Source organism: Podarcis erhardii, assembly GCF_964252035.2.
Source record: "Podarcis erhardii genome assembly, chromosome: 1".
In the NCBI taxonomy this organism is placed as follows: domain Eukaryota; kingdom Metazoa; phylum Chordata; class Lepidosauria; order Squamata; family Lacertidae; genus Podarcis; species Podarcis erhardii.
Window position 1 is genome coordinate 29284236 of NC_138497.1, and position 14381 is coordinate 29298616.

The window sequence follows — 14381 nt, forward strand, 5'->3', positions numbered from 1 at the left end:
CTGTGAGCATAGTGTTAGGGACATTGGCATCCACCTGGGAACAGGATTATTAGGTCCTAGCTTTGTCCTAATTATTGGGAAACAGGTAGTATTAAGGGTAAGGCATGGCCAAAGGTGCGAAGTGACAGAACTGTTATGTAACTTAGGTCTTCTCAATCAAAACGAGAAACCCATGATGAATCACCCACTCACCTTCGGCAACATCATCATCCACGGTCAGCTTGAGACTCTTTCCCCGACGTACCACACGGACTGTGTGCCATTCATTGTCATTGAGTTTCTGCCCAGCATAAAGTGTCTCAGGTCCTTTACCTGGGGACAGTGGCAAGTAGAAGCAAATTTTAAAGCCACATCTGTTGCACAGTAAAAGCCTGCCTAGTTGGAAAAGTCACTGAAATCATCTTGGTGTGATGATGGTACAAAAGCTAATTTCTTAAAAGGTGGTACAAATTACATTTGCATGCCTTGCCCACTTAAAGCTGAATGGGGATTGTTATTCCCTTCTCTCTAAGATATTCCTTACCTATCTCAGCCCCACATAGTTTTCAGAGGAAGACTAAATGTTCCCTCTTACTTTACATCAGCAAACTTCACTGCAATGCTAAAGGATTATAAAACCAGTGGATAAGTCAGTAGGAAACTGAAATGACAATGTTTCTGCTTTGAGGGGAGAGGAGAAGGAACCTATTCCCCGTGGAAAGTAAACAACTCTTCTATTTTTCCCAGTGATCATACACACCAGGTTGAGTTCTGCAAACACATCTCCAGACGAGGTCAAGCATAAATGAGCCCCCAGCAATCCCAACATTACCCTTACACTGAACAGCCTGGCTACAGATATTACCATCTCCATAATAATCAGTCCAAACTCCTCCTTTTCCTTTGTTAATTGGGACTTTTTAGGTGCTTTCCTTTCTGTGTAATGAAGTACCAAGCATAGATTCTCGGGTAGACAATGCTCCTGAAGGAAAGCCAGGCTTGCAATTCTTTCTGGCTCTCCATTCTCAAGAAATGCTTATTGTTTGCAAATGGAAGTCCTTGTAGAATGGAGATTAAGGAATCACTTGTGGTTCAAGGGGTGCATCAAAACACCCCAGACCACAGATATAAATGAGGCACATAATGCTCAAGCACCATCAATAGAAGTTAAAAAGCCTAAGCTACAAGTAAGCTAGCAGAAGGTGCTGATTCTAATGGAAAGCTGAATCAGGACTTTGCAGTAAATTGTGTTTTAAAGGTGGCTTCAAGTGAGATGTCATCTCTGTCCAAGAAGTGATCAAGGATAGCAGACTGAGCATAGCTTTACTGGCACACAAACACCAAGAAGTGGCTCTAGATAGATGGTTTCTTGGCACGGTGCCTAGGTTTGAATGCTCAAAGTGGAAGACTCCCATTTATAGAAATATATTTGGAATTAATTGTGTCGTTCATGTAGTAAATGCATTAGTCCTGGATCTACTTCAGTGGCTAATTGGGCAAGTTAGGATAAGGGTAAACAGCATTCTGCCATGAATAAAAATCCATCCTGCCATCAGTGAAAAAGGCAGCAGATCTGGCTTGGGCATTTTAAGAGCAAAGAAATTCAAATTTTCTCCTTCATTTTTCATTTGAAAAAGTAGATATTTAGCAAATGTGTTTTGAAAGAAGGCCCCTTGGGACTAAAGGTGTGAGAATTCAAGCCACACAAGCAAGAAAACAAACAAAGCAAAATATTTGAAGTCAGTGGAATCAATTGGGATGAATGCAAGCAGAGTTTAGTTGTCTCTATTATGAAAGGACATACAAGATTTGTAATTGGTTTCAGCATACAGGACTCCTTACATAATTGCAACAACCTGGCAAGTGCATTGGGGATGCTTTCCTACATGCCATGTAGGGGATAAATAACACCCAGGGCACAGCTGTGGGTAAAAAACAGGCCAAAACGTTTATTGACTATAGTGTGGAAAGCACGGTTGGCATGGCATTGGGCCAGGATCCACTAGTCCCCTACAATATTCAATCTGAAGCCCATTACATCATCCCAGCACTCCTGCTGGAGAATCCCATGGGAGCTGACCAGCATATAAGGACCATGGTCTATATTATGCTCCTGGAATCCTGCTGATAACCTGACACGAGTGGCATCAGGCCCGGCCCACCTCAGCTTGGGCTGAGAACTGGTTTACTTGAGGGTTCCCCTTATGTTTAGATCCTACCCAATGACATTTCTGCCACAAGAGCGGGTGAGCTGTCAAAAGCTCGCTACTGGCCACTCCTATCACTGCAACCAGTCTAGCACTCTGGAGCACAGATCTTCTAGCCACATGCCATTGCGTGCCTCTGAGAGGTGAACCCCCTGAAAACAGAAGTTCAAGCAGTTTTGCCGTTATTGGTGGGTAGCTAATCCTGAGATTACCCATGGTTTTTGCAGTAGTGATATATGGAAGTGAGAGCTGGACCATCAAGAAGGCTGATTGCTGAAGAATTGATGCTTTTGAATTATCGTGCTGGAGGAGACTCTTGAGAGTCCCATGGACTGCAAGGAGATCAAATGTATCCATTCTTAAGGAAATCAGCCCTGAGTGCTCACTGGAAGGACAGATCGTGAAGTCGAGGCTCCAATACTTTGGCCACCTCATGACAAGAGAAGACTCCCTGGAAAAGACCCTGATGGTGGGAAAGATGGAGGGCACAAGGAGAAGGGGACGACGGAGTACGAGGTGGTTGGACAGTGTTCTCGAAGCTATGAACATGAGCCTGACCAAACTGTGGGAGGCAGTGGAAGACAGGAGTGCCTGGCATGCTCTGGTCCATGGGGTCAAGAAGAGTCGGACACGACTAAACGACTAAACAACAACAACAATCCTGAGACCACCCTACGTTGCCACAAAGCCTATTAATTTGCTGCCCAGGTGCCTATATGTGGTCTCCACTCTTGAGGTCTCTGCAGCCATGCTAACCACCACAGGGACATGTTGGAAACGTCACTTTCAGGCTGGTGAGAACTAGTGATGGTGGATCTGAATGGCCCTTTTAAAGATCCTGTCAGGGCCCATGAGAGGAGGAAGCCCACTAAGATCCCAGACAGGGGAATCAACTACCGTTTCCCCAGTCATGGCAGCATCCAGGCCACCCCACAATCTGGCTCCCACTTTCATCCTTTAGATGTGATACTTTGGAGACCATGCTCCTTCTCAGTATTCCATATAAAATACATTTGTAATGCAGCTGGGGCCAATTTTTTACATTGGTGGCAGCTAACAAAAAAGGAGAATGATATGGAGATTTTACAACCATTCTTCCGTGTTCAGCCAGCTCTGCTTTTCTGGCTAGAAACAAAACTGTGTGACTTCTTTGACTTTGATAAGCAACGGCAGGCTGACATTCAGCAGATAAATAAATAAATAGCACATTGGCACCTAGTTGCACCTTTGCACATGTCCACATGACCCCAGGTTCGTTCTTTCAGCGTGGCAGCAATCCCATGCTTTAGGATCAGGGGTTTTGCTCTCAAAAGATACTGGGGGAAATAAATAAATATGCCAGCTACCGTTGCTTTCTAGAGCATAAATGCATTCGCAAACAACAGAAATTCAAAACTAATAGCCCTGGGGTGAGGGAGAAAAGAGAAAGGATTATTCTGCCTTCAAAGGCTTTCGGGCTGTTTGTGGAATATTATTTGCAAAGAGCTGATTTTAAATCATTTTAGATTTATCTGTCACTACTTTCTTCTTTATCACCAGGCTTTGTTGTTCTTTTTTGTTTTAGTGGCTGTTGTTTTTGCTCTCTGGAAGACATCTGCAGCGGGTGGGGGGGGGAGGGATAGAGCTGTTTTTCATCTGTGATCACCTGCTGTAAGTTCCTGCTCAACATCACCTTTCTCAGCATTACATCACAACTGTTTCCACGGAAACAAAGTCTAATAGAAGAAGCAGAAGAAGAGGCTGGAGTAGCCAGCCCAGGTGGACTGTCAAAATGAAATAAAAGTAAGAAACACCTTGCAGCCTTTTCTCCACTCATAGATAGTTGGCATTAAATATTGGGGGGGGGGGGGGAATGGTGTGCGTTGCCCTAGAAGGAAGATGAACTCCTGGAGACACTTTCTATTTTTAAATGTTTTTGATGAGATGGCAGCTGGTCGTTAGGATTCCCCCCCCCCCTTTTCTTTTTGGTTGCTCATTACTTAATTTTTATGAGTGAGTACAAATAAGAGGCAGGAAGATTAGCATATAGCAGAAAGCAGAATAATGAGAATTGTGCTCTAGCTATAGATTAACGACGAAGGTGCTGGAGTGAGGGTTGGAACTGCTACTGTTGTCAGGGGAGCTTTCAGCTTTGGGAACACTATATGTCCTTTGGGGTGGCCTCCAAGATTCCTGCCCTGGAATCTGTACAGCCAGATAAGGGAAAGACAGCAGGCCTGTTGGTTGTTCTTAGCAAAGGTAACTATTGATTGTAATCCCACCAAAGCATGTCTCTGGATGCTTCCACATGGCCTGTGTATTCGGCATTCATCCTGATTTATTTTGCAGGGAGCTTAGAGAAGGTTGGCATTTTAATGAGTATTCACTCTGATTTGTTTGCAGTGATTGTCAATGACATTGCATTTAAGTAAGTGTTACCCTACTCTTTCCATCGCATTTTCCTGCCACTTTCCTTATCTCAAAAAAGTCCACTATTGGGGAAATGGGCTTTGTTGCACATCTGAAAATTTGGTGTGTGGGTTTGGTTAACAAAGAGCTACCCTGGAAGCAAGAAGAAGAAGAAGAGCATATATCATAGAGGCAGTGTTCCAAAGGACAGGTGAAAAAGAAAATAAGACCGAAAGGAAGTATAAATTATCCCCAACGATAATGATCTTAGGGGGACATGTTTGTGTGCCAGACAGAAAACTCCCAGTCACACAACTGGATGCACCATTCTATCAGTTTGTGTGCCAAGCAATTGAAATGGAAAGAGCTTTTTTAAAAATGGCAAGGTTGAAATAAGTCATCTTACCAACAAGTTTTAAGATTCATTGGCCTCTTTGGTTTAAATGTTTGGGGGCAAAGAAAGCATCCTGAAGTGGGTCTCCTAACTCTGTGCATGAGTGTCTACATGCACACCCATGTATTCATGTGCAAATATTGCTGTCTATTGTGCCTGCCTACTCTACCATAAATGTTAATGCAGTAGTCTATGGGACTGAATATAAACATTGAAAAGGCAGTTCCTCGAGGAGCATTGAAATGCAAAGAAGAAACAAATAACTCGCAGTACGTTGTCACCAGCCAAACTAACATAAATACATACACATGCACACGCATACAGGGTTTTGCTCATACGCAGGTTCTAGAGATTCCTTACCACCAGAGTTCTTGCAGCTAAAGGAAGAGGACAGAGGGTGCCCCAAATGGCTTTCCTTAGCCTTGCTCTTATTTTCCTTACCTGTGTGCTGTCTTGCTGTCCTTCCTTGGAGGAGTCATTCCCACTTAATATAACTGCTGGTACTTACCATGCTATCCCATTACAGTGAGACTGAAATACTATACCCCAGAAGTGTTGCTGGACTCCCATCAGACCCAACAAGCATCATCAATGGTCATCAATGGGGTGATGGGAGCTGTAGTCCAGAAACTTCTGGTTATATGCAGAAGGCGCAAGGTTCAATCACCAGCATTTCAAGGTACGGCTGGGAGAGAACCCTGCCTGAAATCCTGGAGAGGAGCTGTCAGTCAATGTAGACAATACTGACCTAGATGGCCTGACTCTGTATAAAACATCTTCATTTGTTCCTATGAACATAACTATGCTCCACGGATGACAGTAGTATTTACAGACATATAGAAAATATTATGGAATCAATTGTAAGGAGGGAACATTGGACTGTGTCAAATGCCATATCTCTAAGACACTGTTGGTAAGCAACAGAAGCTGAGTTGATTCCCACAGCCTAAGTGGCCAAGATTTCACTTTCTGTTGCAGTGGTAGGTACAGAATCATAGAATGGTAGAGTTGGAAAGGACCACAAGGGTCCTCTAGTCCAACCACCTGCAATGCAGGAATCTTTTTGCCCAACACGGGCCTTAACCTCAGGCCCTAAGATTAAGTGTCTCATGCTCCACCGATTCCCTAATCTTCAGAATGTATTCAGGTTGCAACTTTTCAAAATCAATCATTCATTCTCTCATTCAGGTCTTGAATGGTCAGGACCCAAATCTGTATTGCCACCCACAAAACCAGACTGGGGCCTGGTTTGCACATCACACTAAGCCAAACAATAGTTTAGCATGAACACATGAGTTTACAGGCTCCCAGAGAGGAGATTGTGGCTGCTTTGCTCATATAACTAAGGTTTGTTCTTGGTGTATGGCTTGTAGTTAGTTTGGAGAGGGATAATCCATGGGCCTAGGTTTAAATGACATACTAAGCCAAACTATGGTTTGGCTTCATATAACGCAGCAGCAAAATGACAATGGAGGAGTGAAGCAGCTCCAACCCCCTGCATGCTCATGTGTCCATGCTAAGCCATAGTTTTGCTTAATGTGATACGCAAAGCAGTCTGCTATAAGCAGTGCTGTTTTTCTACAAAAAGAGATGCTGGAACCTGCCATGAACACCTCCCTTGTTCTCTTAGAATGCCAATGGTGCCCACCTGAAAGGTGCCGGAACTGAGTTCCTGTAAGTTTCCCCTGAAAAAAGCACTGACTATAAGGTAAAAATAAATAAAAATCCACCGAATTGTGGGTAGAACAGTCGTATGAATCTACCCTTATTTTTCCCATAGGTACTGCTTCCATTGTTACAACTTATTTAATAGTCTCTTTCAATAGCGAAGGGAAGGCACATCAAACATTTTAAGCTGCCAGTCCTTAGGGTACAGAATATGTTTTGTTTCTAGAAATTCAACTGAAAGCTCCCTTAGAGATTTAATAATGAAAAATGGAATGGAAACAATTTCCTAAATTACATCTGTGAACAGTAAAGAGCCTATTTAATTGTATGTTTTATAAGCATATGACTTTTAACAGTGTCACGTCCACACCATAATACTTGTTATGGTATTAAATGTTCCGAGTTTGTAAAATTTATTTTAAAAATTGCCCAGATGTTAGCTCCAGAGAAGCAGCCCCCTAAGTGTATTCTTGTACAAATCATCAAGTATTAAGAACCATCAAATCAGGCTTGATGGGGAGGGGGGGAAATGTCACGCTCTGATAACAGCTCAAATGGAGGCCAAGAGGTTTGCGGACAGGTGGATGTAATTTCAGAGTCTCGTAGCAACTCCCAGTCTTCTGTAGAGACAATTACTGCCAAGATCACAGCATACATTGGATCTAAATTCTACCTGTCCCTTCCCTCCATCTTAAGCCACTGTCAATAACTCTTTCTGGCACATGACAAATGACATGACTTAACCCAGGTAGACATTAGCAATTCAGAGGATATCACACCATTGCACACTGTAGGTGACACAAAGCAGATGGCTTTGTTTTATAGAAAGGGCACCCTGTAACCAATAGAGAAAAAAAATGCCAGAAACATTGCTGAATGCATTTCTAAGTACCCAGAAGAAATGAAAGTACCATATGCAAGTGCATTTAAGTGGGTAGCCTCTGAGATTAGCCAAAAGGCTAAGGAAACTAGAGCTATGAAAAAAAAATTTAAAATCCTGCCATTTTTTTTTACCATATTTTAACAAAAAAGAAGAAGTTGCTTTTGGAAATCATCACAAGGGAAAGAACATTTTGGTGAAATAATCCTGAGTGCAGCATGGAGTATGTGATGCTTACCTTACTTTAGAAGTTGTCCAGGGATGTTTGTGAATGTTCTTTCTTAAATTCTACAAATCATCTCTCCCTTGGTTTGTACACTGCAGCCTTCCCAGGTGCCACACTTCAGTCAAAGCTCAGGGGAAGGCATCACAAGGTAACTCTTCCCAGGAGGCTTTTTCATATCCAGAAGCACAGGCAGCTAGGGAGGCTCTAATGTGCTGGAGAAATTTTTAGTGGGGGGAAAAGCACACATATACCACCCATGGCCGCCACACAATGATAAAGTAAGCACAAAACCTCACACTCAACAAATCTCTAAATAAATTCTTGAGTGCACCAAGATTGATGCTGGAAAAAAATTCAAGACTGTATTGTAGGGTACAAAAACTTTTGAGAAATTCAAGGATTGATTTCTGGAGAGCTCTAAGCAAAACATTAGAAGAGTAGCACAAGGAAGCACAACAAAAGATAACTGCCAAGCCGAACTACTGCTTCATCCCCTAGGCCAGGGGTAGTCCAACTAAGGCCTGGCGGCCAGATCCAGCCCAATTGCCTTCTCAATCCGGCCCATGGACGGTCCAGGTTTCAGCGTGTTTTTACATGAGTAGAATGTCTTCTTTTATTTAAAATGCATCTCTGGGTTATTTGTGGGGCATAGGAATCCGTTCATTTTCCCCCAAAATATAGTCGGGCCCCTACAAGGTCTCAGGGACAGTGGACCGGCCCCCTGCGGAAAAAGTTTGCTGACCCCTGACCTAGGCCATCAATTAGCCCTGACAGCTAGAACCACCAGCCACTCATGACATATTATTTATTGCTACTGCTCTCTTGCTGCTATATTATTGTTTCAAACCTTGCTGCTGACTTTTATGCTGCTTTCACACACACACACACACACACACACACACACACACACACACACCTTACACCTGACATCAGTACACACCAGCCCCACCCCAATATCCCCATGAGTACAAATTATGGCACCCTCTACTCCCAACCAGTTCTCTTATTAAGTGGGAAGGTCTTAAGGGAGCGTCTGCATGTAACTTGATGAATGTGTTTAGAAGCTTATTCACAATCAGGAATCCTAACAACAAATATTTTCTGATCACACAAAAGCTTCTAAGTGCAGTCCCTTTACACCTTCCCTCTCAATATGGGAATGTTGGCTGACAGGACAGGACTATGGACTGATCCCTTAGAGCTGTCTGCACAGAGTGGCTGCTGAAGTTGTGCTGCTTCCAGAAAGTTGATACCCTGTTCCTTGTTACTGCCCTATGGCCTGTTTGTGCCTTGATGCCTGAAACTCAGTTTTGTTCTTAATACACCATGTGCTTTGCAACATTATGCATTAACTATTGTGTGGTTGCAGATGACTCCTGACCCAAGTCCATGTTGCTAAACTGGGGAAACTTAAGATGTTTCCTAAGCTTGGAAGAGGACCACAACCCTCCTAACAAAATGGCAAATAAAGGCACTGGCAGCATTTTGTGCCAGAAAGCAGTTCTTTGGTAAACAGAGCGGTAACATGGCTAGGCGAGGGTGGTGGAGGAAAACAATACGATTCATTCGCCATTTCCTGTCTTTAATCTTAGGAAATATCCCCAAGGGCTCAATCTCTCTTAAACAGTGATACATCATGACATATTTTACACTGCCAGCTACAGCCTTCCATAGTGGATAATATGCAGTGCCTGCCAGTATTGCCTTAGTGTATGTGTTTACAAAAGTGATTTCCCTAGGGAGTCAAGCGTAGAGGGGGGAAACTCGGTCTGTTCTATCTTATTACATATCAGTTGACACTGTCTATTGCGGGCTCTGGATCCTATAATGTAATATGGGAGCAAAGGCCTAGCTCAAGCCGCAAGAAAGCACACACCATGGTGTTTATGTAACATCACTCAAGTAAGATTCTTCACAGAACTTGACAAGAGCAGGTGGAATTATTACAAGCCCCAGATCACAGAAGCAGTGGGGAGAAATGCCAAAAGTTAAAACAGTATAGTTTAGAATGAGCATTTGGCACAGCTGAAAATAGATCCATTGCCTCTGTTTGTGTGTGTGTGTGTGTGTGTGTGTGTGCATGTGCATATGTGTGCATGCATGCATGTTCTAAGGATCATAGTGTTGCCTAAATGAATCTCAGTCCATTCACATTCTTTGGAATAGCTTTACATCTACTGTTATTGTACTTTAGCCATAGACCCATAAAATTATACACACACACACATCCCTAAGTCATTGAGCATGTTTTTAGGAGAGCTATAAAGTGCCAGGAACATTAATTGTGCTCTAATTTATTATCCCATCTCCTGCTGCTGCTCCTGGCTACTGCTTTGTTAAATTCCCTTCCTATCCCTTCTTTAATAAGCTTTCCCTATTAATGTGTTAAGAGGGAGTTTTTAAAAAAATAAATATTCTCTTTACTGCATCCTGGTGCCTGACTGCTAATGCCAAAGAGGAGCTTCCTATATATTTGATTAATATTTTACAAATAAAAGCCACAGCTGCCAATAATAGGAGCATAGCTTCTGCCAAGATGTTACCTAAGCACAGAGATCAAATATCCTTGCAAAAGTAACACAAGGAGACATTGAATATGGTATAAAAATCAGAGGTTCCAGCCATGTATATTCACGGATCTTAAAACTATTTCCCCTGTTGCAAATCAGAGGGTTCCCAGGACAATCCCGATATCCATCACACAGATTTGGTTGGGTGGCATTTCCCCTTTGGTGCTGTAAGGTGTGGTGAGGCCCACCAGGCCTTCTCATTTGGTCTGAGAAGCTGTCTTGGCCAAACCAAGCCCACCTGTTGTCAGATGTGGGGCAGGTAAAGAACTAGCTAATTTAGAGAGTCTTGCTTAGCTCTGTGTGCAAAATTCTGCAAGCCCCAACAACCAACTGATTGTGACATCAATCCATTATGCTGTCAGGTTACTGAGTGGTGGGCTTCAGAAATGGTGCTACATCAGGCAACTTCACACCATTTCCCAGATTGGGAAAGCAGTAGAGGTGGGAGAGAGGGAGATGGATTGATGGACTCCAAGGACCTGCCTTTCACTATCAAGTGATTTGGGAAGAAAATGAAAATTATTGACGCAGCTTGGCAGGAAAGAACAGCACGCTTCTATCCCATTGCCTGAATCATATCTGGTGAATGAAATTTACGGCCCATCCAAAATTCTATTTGTCCCATGATTTCTCGTCAGGGGTCTGAGAGGTTGTTGTGGTTGTTGTTGTTTTGTCCCACTGCTTTCCCCTGGAAAACCCAGAGTTTATTGTTGAATCAGAAGAAACGTCAATCTGCAGAAAACCTGACCGACATTTGTTCCAAATCAGCAGTCAGCCACAGGTTTCTTGGAGAAAGTTTTGGGACAAAAGGCAAAAATAAATAAATAAATCCTCTCAGACTCCTGACTAGGAATCATGTAACAAACAGAAGTGTGGATGGGCTCTTAGTGTAGTAGATGGAGGGGCCCTGTGGTTATTATACCACACATCCGATTTGTGGGTCACCATGCCATCACAAACTTCCCCTGTGTGGAGTAGAGCAAGTGCAGCTCTGCTTTGAGCACATCATGGTATAATGAATTAACTAGTCCCCTGTAGATTCCATGTGTGTGGTTCTTCACACATTCTGCTAAATGTGTTGTGTAAGGGACAGATCTGGCGAAGCCCACTCTCTCTGATCTCATTCTCTGCTACATGGAATGGGGCTCTTCCCTGTCTAAAAGGCAGGGAACTAACTCAGTTGGTCTTTAAGGTGCTACTGGAAGGAATTTTTTTATTTTGTTTTGACCATGGCAGACCAACACGGCTACCTATCTGTAAAAGGCAGGAGAGAAGGTTGGGAGTGTGGCATGTTAGGTAAGGGCGGGACTATGAGTTTGTTGTTTGTTTTCTGCAAGTATTTAGTACGTTAACAGTGTGATTCTATGCATGTTGACTCAGAAATAAGCTGCACCGAGTCCAATAGGGCTTACTCCCAGGTATGTGCACAACCTAAACTTTTGTTTGAATAGTTACCAGTCACACACCTATAATAATATAGTTGAAGGACAAAAAGCACAGAATAATAGATAACCTGCTAAGGGCACTGAGCACGAAAGGTCCTACCCCTCTCTTTGAGAAGGAGAACTCTGGCCTTTTGATTCGTGGCTCTGAAAATACTGCCTTGTTTTCTCTAAAGAGAACATATTGACTGGAAGCAGGCTGAGCATGGAGTTCTGAGAAATTAGAAATGTATTTCCAGGAGGAGGGAGCTTTCAGCTGTTTAATAACTTTAGCTCTGCTGTGAGCTCATCAAGACATTAGCTTCCCACATTCTGAGTTAGGCACTGCAGTTCTCAGGCAAGAGCACAAAAGTGCTCAAGGGAAAAACAGGCACCAGGGGAGTCCTTTATTCAGGATGGCTAAGTTGCCTGCTCCAGGATATGGTCATTTCCATGACAGCTGCACACATACAGCTGTTGGTGCCAACTCTTAGAGCAATTTTTGGACCAGCAGGAGGTTGAGGATCTGTTTATTTGCTAATGGGCTGGTCAGATTATTGCTTAGTTTATTATTTTAGTACTGTTAATGTTGTTCGCTAGAATTATGCATTTGGTATGTTTCCCCCCATGGATGTTTGTTATATGAACTATTAATCCAGGGGATGCCTGGAAAGCTCAGTTGGTTGCAGCATGGTGCTGATAATGTCAAGGTTGCAGGTTCAATCCCTGTGTGGGACAACTGCATACTGTGGTACCTCAGGTTACACACACTTCAGGTTACATATGCTTCTGGTTACAGACTCTGCTAACCCAGAAATAGTACCTCGGGTTAAGAACTTTGCTTCAGGATGAGAACAGAAATTGTGCTCTGGCGGCACGGCGGCAGGAGGCCGCCTCATTAGCTAAAGTGGTGCTTCAGGTTAAGAACAGTTTCAGGTTAAGAACGGACCTCCAGAACGAATTAAGTACTTAACCCCAGGGGGGTTGGACTAGATGATCCTCAGGGTCCCTTCAAACTCTACAATTCTATGATTATATTATTTCCCCCAATGTTATTATGTATGGTATTTTTTTATTTTAGTTTTGTTTTTTGCTGAATGTTGGGTGACAAGCAACTAATTAATGAGTGAGTGAGTGAGTGAGTGAATTTTCCCTTTGCATGGCCTTAACAGGTAAGGACCGAGCCAAACTGAAGCTTCAGGAATGTTGTGAAATGAACATAACAAAAGTTTTTACAACAGAACTGGCAGCCCTTTATGAAGTCATAAAGTGACTCATTGCATCAGGGCTGGGCACCTGCAGTCTACACACCATCCCTGAAGCTTTTCATCAGGGAGTAACCATTTCAAAGAAATCCTAGCAGGTTGTAGCCCTAAGTTTTAATTTATATATATTTTAACTGTTGCTATATCTGTATTGTCCCTGTTATACTTAATTGCAAATTCAAATGTATCCCTATCGTGTTTTATGCCTTCCTTGATATTATACGTAAGCTGGAACTGGTCTGTGACTGAAATAATAAATTCATTCATTCAGGTTGTAGCCTTCCAGGTTGTAGGAGGAAGAATTCCTTTAAAGCTGCAACTGTTTGTCCATTTTGTGTTCTGCTTTGTTGATACGATGTTTGGTTTTGGTTATAGTGATTGTCCTGACCACAAGGTTCAGCCCAGGGATCTGATTGCTAAAGGAAAATGAAGCCAAGGGTCTTAAGGGAGAAAAAGGAAAGCTTAACAAGTTGGGGTGGTGGAGGGAAATGCAACAGAACACTGTGCTAGCCTTTGGAATGGAGGGGAAAACTGGAAGCGAAAATGTGTATATGGGTAAAGCTGGTAGTTAGAGAAAGATTAGTTGAATACTTCTTAAGTGGTAGTATTTGGGAGCACAGATGGCGCACTGCAGAAGAAAAAAGCCAGGAGAAAGATGCAAATAGACCTGAAAGTTAAATGGAGAAATGAAAATTCGTAAGTAATTGGCTTGGTTAGGGAAGCAATCTAGGCTTATCTGGATGTTTTCCCTCTTGTTATTTTTATTAGCTCTTCAAACTGTTTTTAAAACAAATCTTTTTTTAAAAGTGCATTTTCAAAACCCATTATCTTGTTGCTCTACAAGAAGCTTAAGAAAAGACTGAGTTCATTCATTTGACATAATAGGCATCACTGAAACCTGGTGGGATAAGTCCCACGACTGGAATGTAATAATGGAGGGTTACAATCTATTTCAGAGAAACAGACCAGACAAGAAAGGAGGAGGAGTGGCGTTATATGTCAGGGATGTGTATACCTGTGAAGAGATCCAAGATTTAGAACCTCAAAGCCAAAGTGAGAGCATTTGGGTCAAAATTAAGGGAGAGAAGAATAACAGGGACCTCATTGTGGGAGTTTACTATAGATTCCCAAGCCAAACGGAGGACATAGATCATGCCTTCCTGGAACAGATGGCCAAGCATGCAAAAGGAAGGGAGATAGTAGTAATGGGGGACTTCAATTACCCGGATATTTGCTGGATGTCAAACTCAGCCAAGAGCATAAGGTCAAACAGATTCCTCACTGGCCTTGCAGACAACTTCGTTGTCCAGAAAGTGGGAGAAGCAACAAGAGGAACAGCCATTTTAGATCTGGTCCTAACCAATGTTGATGACCTGGTTAGTG

General features: G+C 42.8%; 1 protein-coding gene across 19 annotated transcripts in view; it reads right to left on the reverse strand.

Moving 5' to 3' along the window:
- NRXN3 (neurexin 3) overlaps positions 1 to 14381 on the reverse strand; it is a 1212171-nt gene that overhangs the window by 676575 nt on the left and 521215 nt on the right. For all 19 annotated transcript variants that reach the window (XM_081858018.1, XM_081858001.1, XM_081857999.1 and 16 more), the window contains one exon: positions 193 to 312. In XM_081858018.1, coding sequence (XP_081714144.1) covers positions 193 to 312 — 120 coding nt within the window. The remainder of the gene's footprint in view (positions 1 to 192; positions 313 to 14381) is intronic.